General features: G+C 39.8%; 1 protein-coding gene across 5 annotated transcripts in view; it reads left to right on the forward strand.

The window, feature by feature from the left end:
* kiz (kizuna centrosomal protein) overlaps window positions 1–22,162 on the forward strand; it is a 202,420-nt gene extending 180,258 nt beyond the window's left edge. For all 5 annotated transcript variants that reach the window (XM_072581417.1, XM_072581418.1, XM_072581419.1 and 2 more), the window contains 2 exons: window positions 16,111–16,154; window positions 21,249–22,162. In XM_072581417.1, the coding sequence (XP_072437518.1) occupies window positions 16,111–16,154; window positions 21,249–21,355 (151 nt within the window). In that variant the 3' untranslated portion in view covers window positions 21,356–22,162. The remainder of the gene's footprint in view (window positions 1–16,110; window positions 16,155–21,248) is intronic.
* Window positions 22,163–22,687: the final 525 nt, after the last annotated feature.

Consider the following 22,687-nt stretch of genomic DNA (forward strand, 5'->3'; position numbering starts at 1 on the left):
TAATGGTTTTACTTGCTGTCTGTCTAATTTCAAACTAGAATGGAGTTATGAATCCAGAGGAGAAGTAATTGTAATTTCTTCATGTAGAAAAGGCCCATGTGATTTACATTGCCATGGAGATGGGCTTTAGGAAGGGAAAGGAACACAGGCATGATAACGGATTACAGGGTTTCTTCAGATATTGCTGAATCACAGACACAAGTGAGTTTGCGGAAAGATTTGCTGAGTTTGGACGAGAGAGAAAGAATCTCCAATGTTATGATCCCAATTCATGCTATTATTGAAATCTGGCTTGATAGGTCATAATTTAATTTAGTTTGGTTTTTCATTGAACCAAACGCTCAATGCTACAAGGTTCAGGTTTAACAATACAACAGAAGATGCAAAAGAAATGCTGATTAAAAAAAAAGAAACTATTTGCATGTGACATAAATTTAAGTACTTAAAAGCACACAGTAAAATGCAATCTCATTAATCCCAGCAATGTTTCTTTACAGTGCTCACACCAGAGAGAATTTCTTTCTTTATCATGTCTATAGGACTTAATTTTAACTGTGGCTTCAGTTCCCTAACTTTATAAACTAATAACCTCTGCCTGGAGCCTTCATATAATTGAGCTTACACTTTCTTAGCTTTGTATAACCTGGGTTTTTAGCCAAATACTTCTGATCTGGAACTTTCAAATCAAACTCCTTACACCAAAGTAATCTTATTTCTTTACAGTCTTAACACTGCCTCCCTTTCTCAGGAGCAACTACTTTACACATCCAGTTTCAGTCAAGATTTGGAGGTGCCAGTGTTGGACTGGGGTGTACAAAGTTAAAAAATCACACAACACCGGGTTATCATCCAACAGGTTTATTTGGAAGCACTAATTTTCGGAGCACTGCTTCTTCGTCAGGTAGTTGTGGAGTATAAGATCGTAAGACACAGAATTTATAGCAAAGGTTTACAGTGCTATGCAACTGAAATTATATATTGAAAATGACTTGTATTGCTTGTTAAGCCTCTCATCTTTTAGAATGGCCATGTTCTTTCATATGTAAGTCTAAGAACTTTTTTTAATGTCACATTCTCAAGTGAACTTTAACAATAGGTGCCATGTCAGCTCAGATAATGCATTGAAGGTGCATTGAAGGTGTGAGGTGCCCCGTGTGAGGCCATCTATGCCCCAGTATTCAGACTGATTCTATTTTTAAAACAGGGATTTACAGAATCTTACATGGATCCATGCAGTGTTTGAACAAAATAAAATGTAATTCTGCAAGTACAAATTCACCCCACAAAATTATTAATGTGTATGCATGTGGGTGGGTGTGTGGGGGAGTGGAGGAGGGGGGGCGGTGAGGGGGGGGTTGAGTGTCTGTGAGACAGTGTATGTATGTGTGAGCGCATAAAGGAGTATAAGTCAGTGAGAGGCTGTGAGTGTGTTGGGTGTGTTATGTGTGAGCGTATGAGAGAGCTTGTGTATGAGAGAGGGGCTGCGTGAGTGTATAGGTCTGTCAGATTGTGTGTGTCTAGTGCAGTGGGGTCACCTGTAGTGTAACATGAATAAAAGTCCGGGTTGAGGCCATCCCCATTGGTACCAAACTTAGCTATCAGCTCTGCTTGGTCACTTCATGTTGTTGCTTGTCCCAAAGTCTGCCTTGGAGGATTGTCATCTAAAGGTCCAAGGTAGAATGTCCCGATAGCTGAAGTGCTCTCCAATTGGGAGGGAACAGTTCTGGCTGGTGATTGTTGTGTGGTGTCCATTCATCCATTGCTGTAGCCTCTACTTGGTCTCTCTGATATACCATGCCTCAGGACATCCTTCCTGCAATGTATGAGATAGACAATGTTGGCCGAGTCACTTGAGTACCTGCCGCGTACATGGTGAGTGGTGTAACCACATGTAATGGTGGTATAACCAAAATTGTACCCCAATATTCCAACATTTTCATGCACAGGTTCGAACAAGACTTCTCTACGCAGGATCTCCAACCAACACCATACACCAGGTATATTGACAATATTTTCTTCATCTGGACCTGTGGCAAGGAGTCACTGAGCAAACTATACTGTGATATCAACGAGTTTCATCCCACTATCAAATTCACCATGGACTACTCTTTAGTATCTGTCTCATTCTTGGACATATGCATCACCATCAAGGATGGGCACTTCAGCACCTCACTCTACTGCAAACCCACGCATAACCTCACAAATGCCACACTTCTCCCGTTTCCACCCGAAACATATCAAAACAGCCATCCCCTATGGACAAGCTCTGTGCAGACACAGGATCTGTTCAGATGAGGGGGAATGTGACGCATCAAGGATGTCCGCATAAGAGTGGGGTATGATGCTCAACTCATCAACCACCAGTTCTGACATGCCACAGCAAGAAACTATAATGACCTCAGGAGACAGACACGAGCTGCAACGGACATGGTACCCTTGGTTGTCCAGTACTTCCCAGCAGCGAAAAAGCTATGCCATGTTCTTTGTGACCTGCAGCACTGAGCACCTCATCAAGACCTTCCCCATGCCTCCATATCTCGCCTTTAAACAACCATCAAACCTCAAATCGTTCATTGTTTACAGCAAACTGCCTGGCTTTCGGGACAACACCATACAACCCTATCACGGCAGACACTACACACTACACAAGTGTCAGAGTGTCGACACAGAAACCACCGTTGCACGTGGGGACACCACCCACCGGGTACTCGTGACTTGGCTAATGTTGTCTGTCTCATATGCTGCAGGCAAGGATACTCTGAGGCATAGTACATTGATGAAACTGAGCAGAGGCTACAGCAATGGGTGAATGGATACCGCACAACAATCACCAGCCAGGAGTGGTGCCTCTCAGTCGGAGAACACTTCAGCGATCCAGAACGTTTGACCTCGTTATAAGGGTGACCATCCTCCAAGTCCTCCAAGACTTCAGGACAGGCAACAACACAAAGTGGCCAAGCAGAGGCTGATAGCCAAGTTCTGTACCCATGGGGTTCACCTCAACTGGGACCTTGGGTTCATGTTACACGACAGGTGACCACACTGCACACTACACACTGTCTCACACACACACACTCCTACACACCCATGCACTCATGCAGACCCTGTCTCATACACAAGTGCTCTTATATGCTCACACATACATTCCCCACACTCATATCCACACACGCACCCTCTCACAGACGTATACCCCTTTACACTCAGACACCCCCCCCCCAGGTGCGCGTGCACACACACACACGCACACACACGTTTGTACTTGCAGGATTACATTTTATTTTGCTCAAAAACTGCAAGAATCCATGTAAGATTCTGTATATCCTTTTTTAGAAATAGAATCAGTCTGAACATTGGGGCAAAGACACCCTCACACAGGGCACCTCACACCTTCAATGTGTTATCTGAGCTAACATGACATCTATTGCTAAAGTTCACTTGAGAAAGTAACTTTGAAAAAAGTTCTGGGATTTAGATATGAAAGAACTGAAACTAACATGGTCATTCTAAAAGATGAGAGACTTAACAAACAATCCAGGTCATTTTCAATGTATAATTTCAGTTGTATAACACTCTGAACCTTGGCTATAAATTCTGTGTCTTACGATCATACACTCCACAACCACCTGAAGGCACAGTGCTCCAAAAGCTAGTGCTTTCAAATAAACCTGTTGGACTATAACCTGGTGTTGTGTGATTTTTAATCTACTTTCAGTCAAGGCTTTGACAAATGACCCCAAATTGAAATTATTAAGCTTTCTTTCAAGTTATAGGTATTTCACCTAAGCCCAAAAACTCCAGAAAATCGATTTGAAAGTCTAATGCATTACACAGTTTACTTTGTTTACTCTTAAACTTTTCCCATGCTGAAAAGTTAAGTCGTGTAATGCACTGCCTGGAAATGTGTAGAGGCAAGTTCAATTGAAGCATTCAGAGGACATTGGATCGAAATGGTGTGCGGGAATATGGGGAAAAGGCAGGAGATTCGCACTATTTAATAGAACTGATACAGGCACAATGGGCCAAATGCTCTCCTCCGGGCCATAACAATTCTGTGATTCTGACCCCGTTACTCTCTAATTTCACTTTTTCAAATAGATCACCATAGCTATAGAAAAGGTTAAAAGTTGATCATCATACCCCTGCAGGCACACAGAAAACCCATATACCTCTAGTTCAGAATTCAAAAATCCAAAAATAAATGATATTAAATTATATATAAATCACCCACTCTCACTACATTGTGCAACTTAGTTCTGGGATTAGACATTATTTGGCCAGAAAAGGAAAATGGTAGTAGGTAATTAGAAATAAAGAATAGCATTGAACTTATTCCAGTAGGATAAAGTACCCACTTAAGGGGCAAGGTAATGTATAACTGTGGCTCAAGATTTTCACTGTGTTAAAATTTACAGCAGAGTCTTTAAGGTAGTGCAAGACTTTATAGTATAAATTGCCTATAAATTATAGTTAGTCAATATTTGTTTGACTAAAATTTGAAATCTTCTATTTGCTGTCACTCACCGGAAATTCAAATGTCTTTTAAAAGTTTGTGGTATTTACAGGAACTGTAGCAAATGTCTCTTAACTATTTCTAAACAAGGATCCTTAGAGTTGTGACTGATGAAAAACTGCAATGTCTTGCACATTGGAAGAAAAGCAGAAACAACCTGGGGGAGAAACAAAAGCAACTTGAAATTCTTGTAGTGTTATCCCTGAACTATTAATCTAGAGACCCCAGGTTCATGTTCTGAGGATCCAGATTTGAATTCCGCAATGGAATTGTCGATGGTTGGAAAAACCAATTGGTTCACTCCTATCCGTTATGGAAACAGACTGTCATCCTTACTTGGTCTGTGATTCCAGACCCACAACAATGTAGTTGACAAGAAGGGAGATGCACTAACTGCTGGCCTGGCTAGCAACACCCACATCCTGTGAATAAATAGGAAAAAAAACTCTCCGGCATTGATTGAGCTAAAAGGAGGTTGAAATTTATTTGGATATATTAGAAAACTAAAAAATGTGCAGACATTTCAGAGCAGAAATTAGCAAAGCAAGCAAAGTGCTGAACCAAATCAATATTAAAAGTAAAGAATTCCCAAAGGAAGAGCCCTGAAATAAAGTGCTGAAGAAATTCAGCAGGTCTGTCAGAAACTGTACAGAGAAAACATATCGAGTCCAGTGATCCTTTGTAGGAGCCCTGGTGAATCTTTTTATCCATGTTTGTTTTCCTGTATAATTTGTGTGATGTTAGTATCACTGGCAGGATGACCGTTTGCTGCCTCTCTGTAATTGCTGGTGAGAAGGTGGTGGTGAGCTATCTTGAATCTCTTCAGTCTGTTTTGTTTAGTTATACCCACTCTGTTATTAGTGAATGATCTCCTGATTTTTACTGATTAACAGTGTAAGAATGGAGATGCAGTTGACAAGATATAGGGCATCTAGCAGATAATGGACAATAGACAATAGATGCAGGAGTAGGCCATTCAGCCCTTCGAGCCTGCACCGCCATTCAATATGATCATGGCTGATCATTCCTAATCAGTATCCTGTTCCAGCCTTATCTCCATAACCCTTGACTCCACTATCTTTAAGAGCTCTATCCAATTCTTTCTTAAATGAATCCAGAGACTGGGCCTCCACTGCCCTCTGGGGCAGAGCATTCCACACAGCCACCACTCTCTGGGTGAAGTAGTTTCTCCTCATCTCTGTCCTAAATGGTCGACCCCGTATTTTAAAGTTGTGTCCTCTGGTTCGGCACTCCCCCATCAGCGGAAATATGTTTCCTCCTGCCAGAGTGTCCAATCCTTTCATAATCCTATACGTTTCAATCAGATCCCCTCTCAGTCTTCTAAACTCAAGGGTATACAAGCCCAGTCGCTTCAGTCTTTCCGTGTAAGGCAATCCCGCCATTCCAGGAATTGACCTCATGAACCTACGCTGCACTCCCTCAATAGCCAGAATGTCTTTCCTCAAATTTGGAGACCAGAACTGTACACAGTACTCCAGGTGTGGTCTCACCAGGGCCCTGTACAGCTGCAGAAGCACCTCTTTGCTTCTATCCTCAATTCCTCTTGTTATGAAGGCCAGCATGCTATTAGCCTTCTTCACGACCTGCTGTACCTGCATGCTTGCCTTCATTGACTGGTGGACAAGAACACCCAGATCTCTCTGAACAGCCCCTTTACCTAATTTGATACCATTGAGGTAGTAATCTGCCTTCCTGTTCTTGCCACCAAAGTGGATAACCAGACATTTATCCACATTAAACTGCATCTGCCATACATCTGCCCACTCACCTAACTTGTCCAGGTCACCCTGTAATCTCCTAACATCCTCATCACATTTCACCCTACCACCCAGCTTTGTATCATCAGCAAATTTGCTAATGTTATTGCTGATACCATCTTCTATATCATTTACATATATTGTAAAAAGCTGCGGTCCCAGCACGGATCCCTGCGGTACCCCACTGGTCACTGCCTGCCATTCCGAAATGGAGCCATTAATCACTACCCTTTGTTTCCTATTAGCCAACCAATTCTCTATCCAATCTAGTACTTTGCCCCCAATACCGTGCGCCCTAATTTTACTCACTAACCTCTTGTGTGGGACTTTATCAAAAGCTTTCTGAAAGTCCAGGTACACTACATCCACTGGATCTCTCTCGTCCATCTTCCGAGTTATATCCTCAAAAAATTCAAGAAGATTAGTCAAGCATGATTTCCCCTTCATAAATCCATGCTGACTCTGTCCTATCCTGTTACTATTATCCAGATGTGCCGTAATTTCATCCTTTATAATAGACTCCAGCATCTTTCCCACCACTGAGGTCAGACTAACTGGTCTATAATTTCCTGCTTTCTCCCGCCCACCCTTCTTAAAAAGTGGCACAACATTAGCCGCCCTCCAATCCTCAGGAACCGACCCCGATTCTATTGAACTCTGGAAAATAATCACCAGCGCATCCACGATTTCCCGAGCCACCTCCTTCAGTACCCTGGGATGCAGGCCATCAGGTCCCGGAGACTTATCAACCTTCAGACCTAACAGTCTCTCCAACACCAAATCCTGGCAAATATAAATTCCCTTAAGTTCAGGTCCTTCAGCCACTGTTACCTCAGGGAGATTGCTTGTGTCTTCCCCAGTGAACACAGATCTGAAGTACCCATTTAATTCCTCTGCCATTTCTTTGTTCCCAGTAATATATTCCCCTGTTTCTGTCTTCAAGGGCCCAATTTTTGTCCTAACCATTTTTTTGCCTTGGACATACCTAAAAAAGCTTTTACTATCCTCCTTTATATTCTTGGCCAGTTTACCTTCGTTTTTTCTCTGCGTATTTCCTTCTTACTAATCCTCTGTTGTTCTTTAAAAGCTTCCCAGTCCTCACTTTTCCCACTTATCTTTGCTAAGTTATACTTTTTCACTTCTAACTTTATATGTTTCTTTACTTCCCTCGTCAGCCACGGCCGCCCATGTCTCCTCCTGGGATCTTTCTTCCTTTTAGGAATGAACTGATCCTGCAACTTCTGCATTATACACAGAAGTATCCGCCATTGTTCCTCCACGGTCTTCCCTGTTAAGGTATTGCACCATTGAACTTTGGCCAGTTGCTCCCTCATAGCTCCATATTTCCCTTTATTCAACTGAAATATTGTCACTTCCGATTGTACCCACTCCCTCTCAAATTGCAGATTGAAGCTTATTGTATTATGGTCACTACTTCCCAATGGCTCCTTCACTTCGAGGTCACTGACCAATTCTGGTTCGTTACACAATACCAGATCCAGAATCGCCTTATCCCTGGTCGGCTCCAGCACCAGCTGCTCTAAAAATCCATCTCTGAGGCACTCCACAAAGTCTCTTTCTTGAGGCCCGATACCATCCTGATTCTCCCAGTCTACCTGCATGTTAAAATCCCCCATAACAACTGTAGTAACATCTTTGCGACAAGCCAATTTCAGCTCCTGATTCAACTTACATCCGACATCCAGACTACTGTTTGGGGGCCTGTAGATGACTCCCATGAGGGTCTTTTTACCCTTAGTGTTTCGAAGCTCTATCCACAATGACTCTACATCCCCTGACTCTAGGTCCCCCCGCGCAAGGGACTGAATATCCTCCCTTACCAACAAGGCCACCCCACCCCCTCTGCCCGTCAGTCTGTCCTTACGATAGCACGTGTAGCCTTGAATATTCATTTCCCAGGCCCTGTCCCCATGAAGCCACGTCTCAGTTATCCCCACAATATCGTATCTGCCAATTTCCAAAAGAGCCTCAAGCTCATCCACCTTGTGTCTAATGCTTCGTGCATTCATATATAGAATTTTTAATTTGTTACTGCTCTCACCCTTCCCCTCAACCCTTATTTCACTCAACTTTACAGCATGATGCCTTTTCCAGTTTTCTGCCTCCTTGATACAGTTGTCTTTCTTGACTTCTCTTGTTCTAACTACCCCTTCAATTTCCTTTTTAAACATCCAGCTTGTCCCCTCCCCCCCGCTACTTAGTTTAAATGTAGCGGTGTTGCAGCAGAAAACCTGCCTGCCAGAATGCTGATCCCTGATCTATTAAGGTGCAAGCCGTCTCTCTTGTAGAATTTATGGTTACCATAAAATATACCCCAGTGATCCAAGAACTTGAAACCTTGCTTCCTGCACCAGTTCCCCAACCACACGTTCAAGTCCATTATCTCCCGGTTTCTGGCCACACTAGCCCGAGGAACTGGAAGCAAACTGGAGATAACCACCTTGGACGTCCTGCTTTTTAGCCTTCTTCCTAGTTCTCCGAAGTCTCGCTGTAGTATGTTCCTCCTCTTCTTCCCGACATCATTTGTGCCGACGTGTACCACCACCTCGGGCTCTTCATCCTCGTCCTTGAGGATGTCCTGCATTCTGTCCGTGATGTCTTTCACTCTAGCACCAGGAAGGCAACACACCATCCTTAAATCCCGTCTGCTGCCACAAAAACCCCGGTCAGTTCCTCTCACGATGGAGTCCCCTATTACCACGGCTCTGTGCGATGTCCGACTCTTCCGCTCTGCTTCTGCGGCAACTTTTGATTGACAAACATGGCCGCCTTGCGAACTGGCAGTGTCATCAGACTCTACTGTGTCCAAAAGCTTCAACTTGTTCCTGACAGGTACTTCTCCCGGCGTCTCTTGCACCTGTCTCCTCTCTGCCTTCCTCATCGTCTGCACTCTTCTGCTCTCTTCTGGCATGATTGGTGTAATAACATCACTGAAGGTCTTGTCCAGAAAGATCTCGTTCTCTCGGATGAGCCTAAGGTCTTCGAGTTCTTTCGTCAGTGCTGCAATATGCTCGGTCAATTGCTGAATGTGCGCACACTTTCCACACATATACGAGCCAGACACACCAGAGTCGTTGACCTGCAACATCAAACACGTAGCGCACTGAACCAGCTGAGCAGTCATGTCTTCACCCTCTTCAACTGTGGCGTAATCTCTTTACTCAACCTCCTTATCAAGGTTCCTGAGCTGAAGCCTCACTCTTCGATCTAAACTTCCTTAGACCCTCTTCCTATGGCAAGTCTGTGGACTCTTAATTAAGGTTAGAGGAGGAGGGAGGGAGGGAGACCCTACTTTGTAGGGTATATGTGGCTGCCACTGTGTGCCACAAGTAGTGGGGGTGAATATGAAAGATGGTAAATGGGACACTGATCAAGTGAGCTGCTTTGTGTTGAATGAAACTATTGGTTGGTCGGTCTGCACTCACCTAAGCAAGTGAGAAGAATTCTAGCACACTGCAGAATTGTACCTTGGTATTAGAGGAAAGTTTGGAAGTGAGTTACCACAGAATTCCCAGCCTATGACTTTTTCTTATAATCAAAGTATTTATATGGTTGGTTCAATTAAATTTTGTTCATAGTAACTCCTTGGAAATTCAACAATATTAGTCGATTCTTTCCTCTTGGAATTGATCATTGCTTGACTCTTGTTTGGCAGAAATGTTGATCCAATATTTCTTTATCTTTCTGTACAAGATTTAAATCTATTTTATACTTAGTTGGTTTAGTCTGAGGGTGCAATTTTACCCTCCCTAGAAGTAGCGAGAAGGGGAAATGGTTGGGTAAGTTGGCCCTGGAGACATACTTGTCCCCTTTTCAACACCTCACCAGTTGAGTGGTGGGCAGAAAAGTCCATTGGGGAATTTTTATGACTTGCCATCAATTAAGGTTTTAAAGTGGTCAATTAACTGTCATTTAAGGGCCTAAACTCACTGTCTTCCCCATTACCTACCTTCCTGGTAGGTGAGCAACTTGCTTGGTTTTTCAATTGGCTAACTTGACCAATGTACCTAGCAGTTTTGGAGGACAATCAGAGGCATGGATGTGGATGGCCTCTGAAAGCTGACTCCAACCCTGCAAAAATCGAAAGAAGAAGACTAATTTATGTCTGTTGGATCCCCTAGAAAGTAGGCCTTGACCTACTAGAGTCTTGCAGCTTCAGGCAGCCTAAAACACCACTGTCAAAGTGATTCACCAAGAAGCTCACCAGTTAGCGAGCTATTTGACATACATGATCCAGCGAGCTTTTTTATTGGCAAAGATGGAGAGTCCATTGACGCCTAATATGTCAGTCCCTAAAAAAAAGTCATAGGCTGGGTGTTTCAGCACATTCTTCAATTTGGATGGATGGAATATCAGGTTGTTATTTGCCCTGCCCTCTCACATCACCGATTCAGTTTAGAAAATGCTATGTCAGGTAAGGATGCTCAACAACAGCAAGTCTCTGCTCAAAATCCTGCAAGTGCTGCTGCCGATATTTTATTTTTCACAAGGCATAACATGAAATGATATCATGTCAAACACTATTTATATTTGAAATAAAAACAGAAACAAATTGCTAGAAGAACTCAGCATGTCTGGCAGTATCTGTGGAAAGAAAGCAAAGTCAACATTTTTGGTCCAACAACTGCAGTTTCAGCAGTTTCTGGCTTTGTTTCAGATTTCAGCATCTGTAGTTTTGTTTTATTTTCTACTTAAATCTCATATGCAACTAGCATCATCTCAACACATTTATGATATGGTTCCCTATACTTTCAGTTTTGGCCTCTTATGAATCCATTCCACCATTAGTGAATGCGTCTTTAGCTACATCTACCCCCAAGCTCAGAAATTCAATTTCCGGTCTACTTTACCTCTTTGCTGTGTTCTCCTCTTTTTAGGAGGCTTTCAAACAATCTACTTGTTTGAACAAAAATTTGGTAATCTATCCAAATACCAGTTTATGAGGCTTAGTGTTAATTTTGTTTTATAATATTCCTGAGAAGCAGCTTGGGAAATTTTAGTGTCGTGAAAGTCCAAGTTGTTTTGTTGCTTACTGAATGAATCTTGTTCTGCTCCCGATTTTAAATAAAAGCAGTAAGAACTTTCCTACAATCACAACTTACCAGAAATATTGAAAATAGACAATTTGTTGTTCCTGCTTTCTGATACCTGAACCAGGTACATAATCAAAATAAATGCTGTCTAGTGCAGTTGGTGCTGCAGCAGCTAAACTGTGCATCTGCAGCAAACAAAAGATCAAAACATTTCTGATGTGTTTGACATTTCAGAAGGCTAGCGATGCGGTAGACAGACAATCGGTCATTTGTCAGTGATGCTGAATCCAGTCTGCATATGCATCAAGCCAGATCAAAGCTTGCTCAGGGGCACATATTTACATAGTTATATTACTGATACTATGGGAACCCAGCAGCCTTATTCTGAGAACACTTGTGTCAATGAGAATCCTTTGAAAATCCTTGAAATTATTAGAAGTCAGTTGCGTTTCATGGCTTTTTGTCTGTGTGCAAAGGCTCTTCAAAATACATTTTACTTTTTAATCAAGGAAAATACCATTTAAAAAAATGTTTTTAATCCCTCACCCTCACGTAAACCCAAGATTTGGGAGGATTATGACATTGGCCTTCATTGTCTACCAGCTTCTCAAATGAGGAACTTTATAATGTTTCAAACCAATGTTAACTTAATTTCATAAATTCAATGAGATGTACACAACTGTGAATTATACATACATGCTAATGTAAAGAAAGATGAGTTAGCTACCTCAATAACAAAACAAATTACATTATGTTTTTAAAAAGCCTTTACACAGTTTAGCTTTCTTCAGAAAATATTTGTGATAGTGTAATGTTGCTGCTCAAGATTATATCTGTCTACATAAAGAATCAATCAGTCTTATTGAATTATGAGATAAAATAAGCCAATATTCAAACATCAACCATAGGTCAATGGTGACTCCTCTTTACAAATGGATGTTACTATTTTCCCATTATATGAGAAATTTTCAATAATAAATATTTGTATTTCTTGCCTGTTGTGTGTATATTCAAGATTTTAATCACGAATTAATCTCGTTATATTAATCACTTCTATTTTCTTAAACAATTCTGCTTTAACAATTATGCTTTAACAATTGTCATTGACTTTGAATTTATATTAGTACCGATAGTTAAGAATGAAAGATTAGTTGACCCATGCATACTTTTTGTAATTAAATTATAAGCTCCTAATCACTTGGTGGTGAACTGCAGCACTGAATAGAGAGATTTCAATTTTAAGTGTTCGGTATGACTTGAGTTAGCAAATTTCAGTTGGAATAATTGCTGATAACTACAATTAGTTTGTATATATGGATAGTGGATGAAGCTCTGATTGGATTTGGTAGTGATGGCCCATTATTCAATAACTGTCTGATACTCACCATCTGGGCTATCATGACAAATGTAAAATTGGATCAAATGCTAACACACTCTAAACTGTGCCTCACTGCTCTCTCACAGCGCCAGAGACCCGGGTTCAATTCCCGCCTCAGGCAACTGTCTGTGTGGAGTTTGCACATTCTCCCCATGTCTGCATGGGTTTTCTCCGGGTGCTCCGGTTTCCTCCCATAGTCCAAACAAAATGTGCAGGTTAGGTGAATTGGCCATGCTAAATTGCCCATAGTGTTAGGTGAAGGAGTAAATGTAGAGGAATGGGTCTGGGTGGGTTGCTCTTCAGAGGGTCGGTGTGGACTAGTTAGGCCGAAAGGCCTGTTTCCATACTGTAAGTAATCTACTCTAATTAATTAATGCTTTAAGGAGATGGATAATTTGAGGGGGTAGAGTAATGAAGTCCGTGGAAGTGTTTAAATCATTATAAAATAGTATTAAGGTAAAAGGTCAGAGCAGGCCATTTTCCCTCAACCTGATGCGCCATTTGATATCATAGCTAGTTTTCTACCTCCAGTTCTACCTTCCAGCACTTTCCCCATATTCCTTCTTGCTGAAAATGTGTTGCTGGAAAATCGCAGCAACACATTTTCAGCTCTGATCTCCAGCATCTGCAGTCCTCACTTTCTCCATATTCCTTATTGCCCTTACAACCAAAATCTCTGTTGATTTCTATCTTGGATATGTTCAGTGAGTGGGCATCCACAGCCTTATGGACAGAGAATTCTTAAAATTCACAACCTTTTCTTTTCTCAGCCCTCAACAGTTAATCCTTTATTTTCTAAGATTGTGACCACCAACCCATGAAATATCATTTTAGGAACTAAGCCCTTAAGAATTTTCAACCTTAACAGGATCACTTTGATTCTTCTAAATTTTGGAGAACATAGTACCAGACTACTGAATATCTCTTTCTTAGTCAGTCCTGTCATCCCTGCAATCAGGCAGGTGAACATTTGGTGCATTTCCTGCATACAGAGATGCCAGGTAAACCTAACCAACAACAAATACAATTACAGTCAGATATTTTGTCCAATTTTTAATACTTAAGATTAAGAAGGAAGTCAATGCTTGGGAATGGAATGTTTTAACACATTACTTCTTGTGTTGAGACAAATAAAGCTTGACCAAATATAACTTGAAGAGTAAAACAGCTCTGTACCAAAAATATGCCTTATAATAATATTAGGAGAAAGTGAGGACTGCAGATGCTGGAGCTCAGAGACGAGAGTGGGAAAGCACAGCAGGTCAGGCAGCATCTGAAGAACAGGGCCAGGGCTGAGACTTAAATGGGAGGGAGGTGGGGTGGGTAGCTGGTAAAGCGATAGGTGGATGAAGGTGAGGGAGAAAGTGATAGGGCAGATGGGGGAGTGATGGACAGGTCCAGAGGGCGGTGGCAAGTTGGAGACTTGGGATTGGGATAATGTGGGGAGAGGGGAAATGAAGAAACTGTTGAAATCCACATTTATCCCATGTGGTTGCATGGTCCCAAGGCGGAATATGAGGCATTCCTCCTCCAGGCGTTGGGTGGTAATGGTTTGGTGGTGAAGGAGGCCCAAGACCTGCATGTCCTTGACAGAGTGGGAGGGGGAATTGAAGTGTTCAGCCACGGTGCAGTGGGGTTGGTGGGTGTGGGTGTCCCAGAGATGTACTCTAAAATTTTCCGCAAGAAGGTGTCCTGCCTCCCTAATGTAGAGGAGACCACACCGAGTGCAATAGATGCAGTAGATGGCATTGGTAGAGGTACAGATAAATTTCTGACTGAAGTGGAAGGATCCCTTGGGGCCTTGGATGGATGTGAGGGGGGGTGGCGTGGGTGCAGGTTTTGCATTTCCTGTGGCAGCAACTTCCCTTCCCATATGGTTGATGAACCCTCCAGCGCATCTCCTTCACTTCACGCACCACTGCCCTTGAACCCACCCCTCCCAATGGAACATGGACAGATACCCCCTGATCCTCACCTTGCCCCCCCACCAACTTCTGTATATATCGCATCATCCTCCGCCACCTGCAAATGGACCCCACCACCAAAGATATATTTTCCTCCCTAACCCTATCATTACTCAAAATGCAGCACCTCACACTTATCTAAATTAAACTCCATCTGCCGCTCCTCAGCCCATTGACCCATCTGATCAAGATCCCTTTGTAATCTGAGGTAACCTTCTTTGCTGCCCACTACACCTCCAGCTTACTAACTATATTCACATCCAAGTCATTTATATAAATGACGAAAAGTAGTGGTCCCAGCACTTTGTGGCATTTCTTTGGTCACCGACTTCCAGTCTGAAAAGCAACCCTCCACCACCCTCTGTCTTCTACCTTCAAGTCCACTCTGTATCAAAAAGGCTAGTTCTTCCTGTATTCCATGAGATCTAACCTTGCTAACTAGTCTCCCACAGGGAACCTTATTGAATGCCTTACTGAAGTCCATATAGATCACATCTACTGCTCTGCCCTCATCAATCCTCTTTGTTACTTTTTCAAAAAAATCAATCAAATTCGTGAGACATGATTTCTAACGCACAAAGTGGTCTATCTTAATATATTAAATGCTGTATTGATACTTGTTTTGTAAATATAGCATTCTGACGTGGTCTCCTGTCAAGTAAATATGCAAAACCTTAAGTAAACTTGTTCTTTAGGCCTGAAATTTCTAAATGTTGAGAATCTATTTTCTTTTTCAATTGTAAGTAGTAGCTGAAAAATTATCATTATTTTCCAATTTTGCTTAGCGACATCGATGTATATAAAACACTGATACATCCTTCATATGAGAAGATTTAAGACTGACATTTTGGTGCCAAGTTTCCACTTGATTCTGGTTTTTATACCAGCACAATTTCGGTAAATTAGTCAATATGGTAGCAGAATTTCAGCATGAGTGCATCCTAAACCATACTTGTGTTTATAAAATGCTGAAACAGTTTCAATTCACCTAAATCAGACTCTGTACCCAATGGAGACGCCTTCAGAGATTGCAAGATTGCACCACTGACTTTCAAATTGTGCTGGTTTTCTTAAGTTTAATTGGCTAAGAAGCTCACTTTGCTCTGATGAAACTATTAAGTTGCTCATTTTTAAGTTATTTTCATTTATGTTAAATCAGGTTTCTCACAGGAAGACAGGACAGCTTTATTAATAATGCTGATTTTGATGATAAGCCCTCGTTTAGCCACATTAACAACACCCAAGCTCATGATCCGGTTGATACTCAAATTTGCATCCTTTCCCTTCTCTTGCACCTTCCTCACCCCCACCTCCTAATTTCCTGTGTCAAATAAGTCAGTTCAATGATGTGTAGGTATGCAGAATGTTGGTGTATAGAGGTATTGTTTTTACATTTGTTAAATGCTGCCTTATTTAATTTTAACAGGGACAGAAGCAAAAAAGAGAGAATTAATCCTGTAAAATCAAAAGGTAAGCTTGAGATGCAAGACAGAAACCAAGAAATTAAAAAAGCTGTTCATTCTTTCATAAGGGAGTTGCTTCAGATCAGACCTGTTCCTTTTCACTGTACACAGTCCCTGCAATATCTAAAATTAATCTGGTTTCCTTTTGAAGAGTTCAATGGAATGAATATTTACTACGAAGATTGTAGTTTACTCCACAAATCAATGATCAGCCCAGAGAATGTTTTTATTTCAAAAATGTACTTTATTTATAAAAATATCTTTATGTATACTTCGTCATGTTACTCCTAAGGCTAAGTTTAATATATCTTGTTTGCCTCAGAACAAAATTCTCAGGTTCTACTTTGTTGTCTAACTCTCCAAATCAATGTTGTTATTTTAGCAAATGTAAGTCTTTTGTAAGATTTAGTCTCTGCTGTCCTTAATTGTTTCTATTTTGCTGATGTTTCACATTCACCAAGACTTGGGACATAGAGCTAGGAACAGTGCGGTTTAGTTGTCTGAGGACAGTAACATCATTTGATGTGCCATTTGTTGCAATTGCCCACCACCATTACTTATTCCTTTAATAACATTAAAATAATTAACAGTATACATTAAAGAGCAAGTGATAATAACAATTGAACATTAAATATCAACTGCCACCAATAGTCAAAACATTTACTGTTTTACTGAAGTTGGCTTAATGGGTTTGTTTCAATGACACTGACTGTTCTCCAATGTCTTGTTCCGGCGGCAGTTCTTTTTTGTCGGTCACTGAATGTTAGCAACTCTTCAACCAATTAGGGCATTATAATCATGATCACTTCTAAACTCATCCTAATTCCACCCCCACTATTTGCAACATCTATATATCTGTTTTTAGCCCAACAGATTACAGCTAGGAATGAAGCAGTTATTTTATTTTTGCTTCTCTGTATCAATGTGTCTAAGCCCAATCAAACTGCCCACGCTGCTGTTGCTCAACAAAGTGTAAGGATTGATTCTGGTAAATTGGTATGGCTTAAGTCAACAGCAAGCAAGCTACTGGGGAGCATCTTAAAATATATCGAGAGATTTCATTTCCAAGGCTACACTTAATAGCTTAATAATATAAGCCTATGGTTTTGTCCTATTTTTCTGAAGCCATTGCCCCTGCATCTTACTGCAGACTGTTTGGTCTCACAAATATTTGTATTATTCAGCTACTTCTTTGGATTTGTGTACTATGAATTGATTCCCATACCCCAACATTTTGCCTTCACAAGTAAAACTGGATGCTGCATCAAAATATTTAGTGCTTATCAACAATGGCACCTAAACATTCAATTTCTCCAGGTGTTTACCACTCAATAACACATTCGTGTTACTACTGTGAATTACCTTGCATACCTCTAATACGAAACTCAGCAAATTTTGTGATTTTACTCGACCCCAACATAATGTATATATTTAAGATAAAAGGTAGCAATCCTTGCATGGTGGAAACATCATTGTTTACCATCTTCCAGTCTGAAAAGTATCCATTTACGACAACCTGCTTCTTTATGTATTTTCTTTTATTCAAGCTGATACTGTCCTCCTTTTCTGGGAGTCTTGGTTTTTGAATCAGCCTTTTAGGTTCCATATTTTCTAAGACTTCCTTAAAATTCATATAGAAAACATCCACTGCCTTCCCATAATCTATCTTCTCCATGATTTAATTCAACAATTCAGTTCCAGCAATTAAGCACAGTCTGCATTTCATAAAGCTTTACTGACTCTCTTTAATTAACGCATACCTTTCAAGTGCCTGTTGATATTTTTCTCCCCCCATTTATTGTTTTTAAAACCTTACATACCATGGCATTAAATTCACTGCCTGCAGTTACTAGGAATGTCCTGTGTCCATTTTTGAATAGTTTTTACTACTCTCCCGAGCCCTGGCATCTCACCAAGCTCATCTTTAAATAGTTCTAATTTTCTTTGAATATATTGGCCATGATGAGTAATCCTTATTGGGTGACACAGTAGAACAGTGGTTAGCACTGCTGCCTCACAGCGCCAGAGACCCGGGTTCAATTCCCGCCTCAGGTAACTGTCTGTGTGGAGTTTGCACATTCTCCCCGTGTCTGCGTGGGTTTCCTCCAGGTGCTCCGGTTTCCTCCCACAATCCAAAGATGTGCAGGTCAGGTGAATTGGCCATGCTAAATTGCCCTTAGTGTTAGGTGAAGGGGTAAATGTAGGGGAATGGGTTTGGGTGGGTTGATCTTTGGAGGGTCATTGTGGACTTGTTGGGCCGAAAGGCCTGTTTCCACACTGTAAGTAATCTAATCTACTCGTAATCCCAATTATTTCCCTAAATCGTTTATATTTTCTTCTTGATTGCTATCCCTCACTTTGGCTGAGTTGCATTTCATTTTCTTGCAAAACATTTGTGCAAAATATTCATTTAAATTTATGATGGGTGGTGCTGTCTGAAGTACCATAGCAGCTTACTGGCTTCTATTGCTACCTCTAGCACTCAAATTTGACTTCAACACAGATAGATGAGATAAAATAAATCAAATTTCTTTCCTGAAATTGCGAACTGAAATGCCCAGTTGGCCTGAAATGAGTTTCCATTGGGCATAATTCTATAGTGTAGCACTGATTGGACAGATTTATACAGATGAGCCGCCACAAAAAATGCTCATGTCTTAAGTGATGTGATTATACACTATGGGATAGTTAATGCACATTGTTAGCGCCATCTGGAGGAAAGCCTAACCTGTATGTGAGTACCATTGAGTTTGACCAGAGAATACTGTATCCAAATACGACAACGTGAAAATCTGCACGATTTTTGTCTTTCACAGAAGTTAAGAAGGCAATTAATAACTATCAATTTTGGTGCAAAGCTCAAAAGCTGCATAATAAAGTTTGACATTTTCTGAAGAATATATAACCTATACAGGTTATATATAACCTATACAGAAAAAGAATGGACGAGTTCTACGTAGAAGTTATGTCATAGAAATAGAATACTTGGCACAAACAGTGTGGATAGGCATTTACCTACCACCTGAGCAAAAAATTCTAATTATATTCACCTGTTTTCTGTTTGCATGTTTCAGTCATTTATTTTAATTAAATTATCAAATCCAGGTTTGCATTTCCCCCACTTTACATTTCAGTCATGAAATTTGAAAGTGAATTCCACATTGCCTAATCCTTTTGTGTGAAAAGGTTTTTATTTGCCCTTTATTCTGTATCTCTAACATTTTGTTTGTATCAGTGCCCTTTGTTTCCAGCAGTTAAGCAATCAGAAACAATCAGTTTCTATCTCAAGCATTCCAACTTTTCAAGCCTCAATATTTTCCCTGTGGTGTTGTGCCCATTAACTGAAGATAGTACTGTGAGGCAAGTGATTTGCTTTTGGATGCCTGTCAATTTCTATATCAGTCACCTTAATCCTTTGATTATATTCTGCTTGTAAGTCATTCCCAATCTTCTGTTATTTTATATCTAAACTTCTCAAATTTGCCAATTATAGTCCAATTTGTAAATTTATCCCTTATACCTGTTATTCTCTAAACAACCACCCAGACCTCTTGATTGGATTCCAACCTGTAACTCATTGCTACATATTGACTATTGTAAAAATAAACCATCTGAATTTTCTGGATCAACTCCAGTGTGCAGTTCACGACAGTGGTTGAACTACTTTTCATCAGTAATTGAATCTGCTGTTCAATAGAAAAGTAATTATTGTTTTGTAAAATGGTATATCATTGTATTACACTTGTAATACTTGTCAGCCAGTTTTGTAGCAATAATTAGGTAAATCTTTTATTGAAATTTGTGTATGTCTGTTTTAGGATTAATTTTGTATGCCTCTTGTATTTTTACATCTCTGCCTCGGCCATGGGCCCTCGACTGTGTTTGTGGTTTATTTGCTCCCATGTTTGTGGGGCTACATCTTCCAAAATATGAAAATAGAATTCACATTTAAATATTTTCAATTTTCAGCAAAGGTAATCTACAGCCTGATCACTCAAACCCAAAAGATATAATGTAATTTTGAAATATTATATTTCAACAAATGAAACACTTTAATGTTTTAAGTTAGTAAGTTGGATCGTGTTGTTCCCGAAAGAGGGTCCCTGTGCAATTCGTTCTGTGTAGAGAACCCTAAGCCAATTTAACAATCATCTTGTTGATCCAATACTAAAATTAACACAAACACATCATCTGGATTAACTTTGTAGAGATAATGTCAACTATCCAAATAAGTATTGTTGAAGAAAATACAGCAACAGAATTCATATTAAAACAGATAAAAAAACTCCAAGTTAGTGATAGAAAAGAAACCCAATGATTTCAGGTCTGCCTGAGATTCCCTTACAAACATTCTGGTGATCAGGGTCTCCAATTGTAAACTATATTTTAATAGAACAGGAACAACAGTTGTAATGCACAAGCTCTGTAGCCATGTTTATGTATATTGATATTGGATTTAAGACACCTTGCACCCATACGGAATGAAATTAAGTGAACTGATGTAAAGCAATAATTTTTCGATGTCTTGATTCAAATTTTCAGCTATATCTGAAATGTTAATACTTTAGCTATTTTTTAATCAAATGCAGCATATTAATATGCATTTGGAAATTTTCAGCTACAGAATAAAGATGCTGAATTGAATGAGAATTCAAACTGATGCAAGTATTGTTATAATCCTCTTTCATTGTAGAACCAGCATTTTCTGAATAATAGATAATGAATTGCAAATTTGCAAGTGCTGATGTCATTGAGAGTCATTGGGATGTTAATGTTGACTTTCGTTTTGTGCATTTTATCTGCTAAAACGAATATTAAAGTTCAACATTAAAGTTTTTAAATTTCATGAAACATTTGAAAGTCACAAAAGTAACAGTGTTAGAGTAACAAGCTCTGAAAACGTGCTTTCATCCACATTGTCTTTTGGGTTCCTATTAAAGTTTTGTGGCTTTTTTATTTTTGTTGTCCTGTAGCTTAAGAAAGAAAGAGAGATGAGCAAAGATCAAAGATAAACACTGCATGCATTATTTTGCCAAGTAAATGAGACGAGAGGACAAGCTGACCCTTAGATGAATAAAGTTGTTGTCTCTCATTCTTACAGCTTTTTGGGGTGAATCTGATGACAGTGCATCCGATATTGAAGCAATTCTTCATCCGAAGACATCAGAAGTATTTCAAGACAGAGATGATTTTGAAGATTTTTTTTAACAGCAAAAAAATAACCATTCAATTGACAAGGCATTATAATGTACCCACGCTTTGAATATAGAGATGTTCAGTTGGAGAGAAATGTGTCTCACATGTTGCCATAGAAATTCCGTACAACTGCCTTCTCATTTGTTCCTTGCATTCAATCATTGTCGCAAAAATAAAGAAAATGGTCACCAGAGTGAATGTTTAGGTCTTTTGCATTTTTGCAGTGGCTGAGATTTCTTGGGATAGGTAATATTTTGAAAAACACAAAACTGGTACAGAAAGAGAGGAGAGCTTTTGCAGGTATTGACTTCTTTACTATTTTCTTTTTCACCCAATTCTAACTGACTGCACTTGAGACCAAATTAAGTACTGTTCAGATAATCATTGTTGAATTTGAAAATTTTGAAATTACGTATGTACAGCAGAGTTCCACAAATAGTAATAAGTTAATGAACCAATAACCCATTTTAATTATACCAACAAAGGGCTAAGTATTAAGTCAGGGGAGGATCATTTCTGCTTTCGTCTTTCATTGACATTTACAGGGTACAAATGAACATTGAAATGTAATCCCAATATAAAGCAAGATACTTGTCTACTTCACTCTTATTCTCGTCAGTATAAGTGTATATGTGTGTGTGCTGTGCTATAATAAAGTGACCCTATGAACAGTTTGTACAATGTATAAAATACATTGATTTTAAAAAAACAAAAGGGTCACTGTGTCTAGATGAGCAAAAAAAGAATTTTGAACACAATTGTGTGTCGAACAGGAGGTTCTTAAAATACATCACCAATAAAGACCAATTTTGTTTTTAGTATCACGTGTCAGTAATATATTTTACCAATGCTGATGCAAATTGAAAGGCAAATTATTTGCAGTTGCCCTGCTTTGCTCAAAGGTTTTTTGTTGCAGTCTTCAAATATCAAGCTGATTCCGTGAATGTCAAGTGTTGATTCTAATGAATGATTTTTCTTGTTACAAGAGTATCTAAATAGAGTTTAGATTCCAGTAATAGGAAGTTTAAAAGAATTAAGTGCATCATTTCTACCATAGTAGTTGCCTTCGAAATCATAAATAGATCAGAATATTGCTCCAGTAAAACAGAATACCCAGTCTCTCCTGAGAACCTCCGCAGTTACAAATGTTAGATTTTAGCCAAATAGCAATTAAACTATTAACATTATTTGGCATTAACACAAAATGCCCCATTAGTTGCTATTCTTGTATTTGTAGAAATGTATTTACTATGCTGCAAATCTATATCATTATAGCTAGCAACGTATTGGAAAGAAGTGCTTGATACCCCTTTCTATCTAATGTATAAGCTGCTACTTATATGT

Source organism: Chiloscyllium punctatum, chromosome 11 (assembly GCF_047496795.1).
Source record: "Chiloscyllium punctatum isolate Juve2018m chromosome 11, sChiPun1.3, whole genome shotgun sequence".
NCBI classification, from domain to species: domain Eukaryota; kingdom Metazoa; phylum Chordata; class Chondrichthyes; order Orectolobiformes; family Hemiscylliidae; genus Chiloscyllium; species Chiloscyllium punctatum.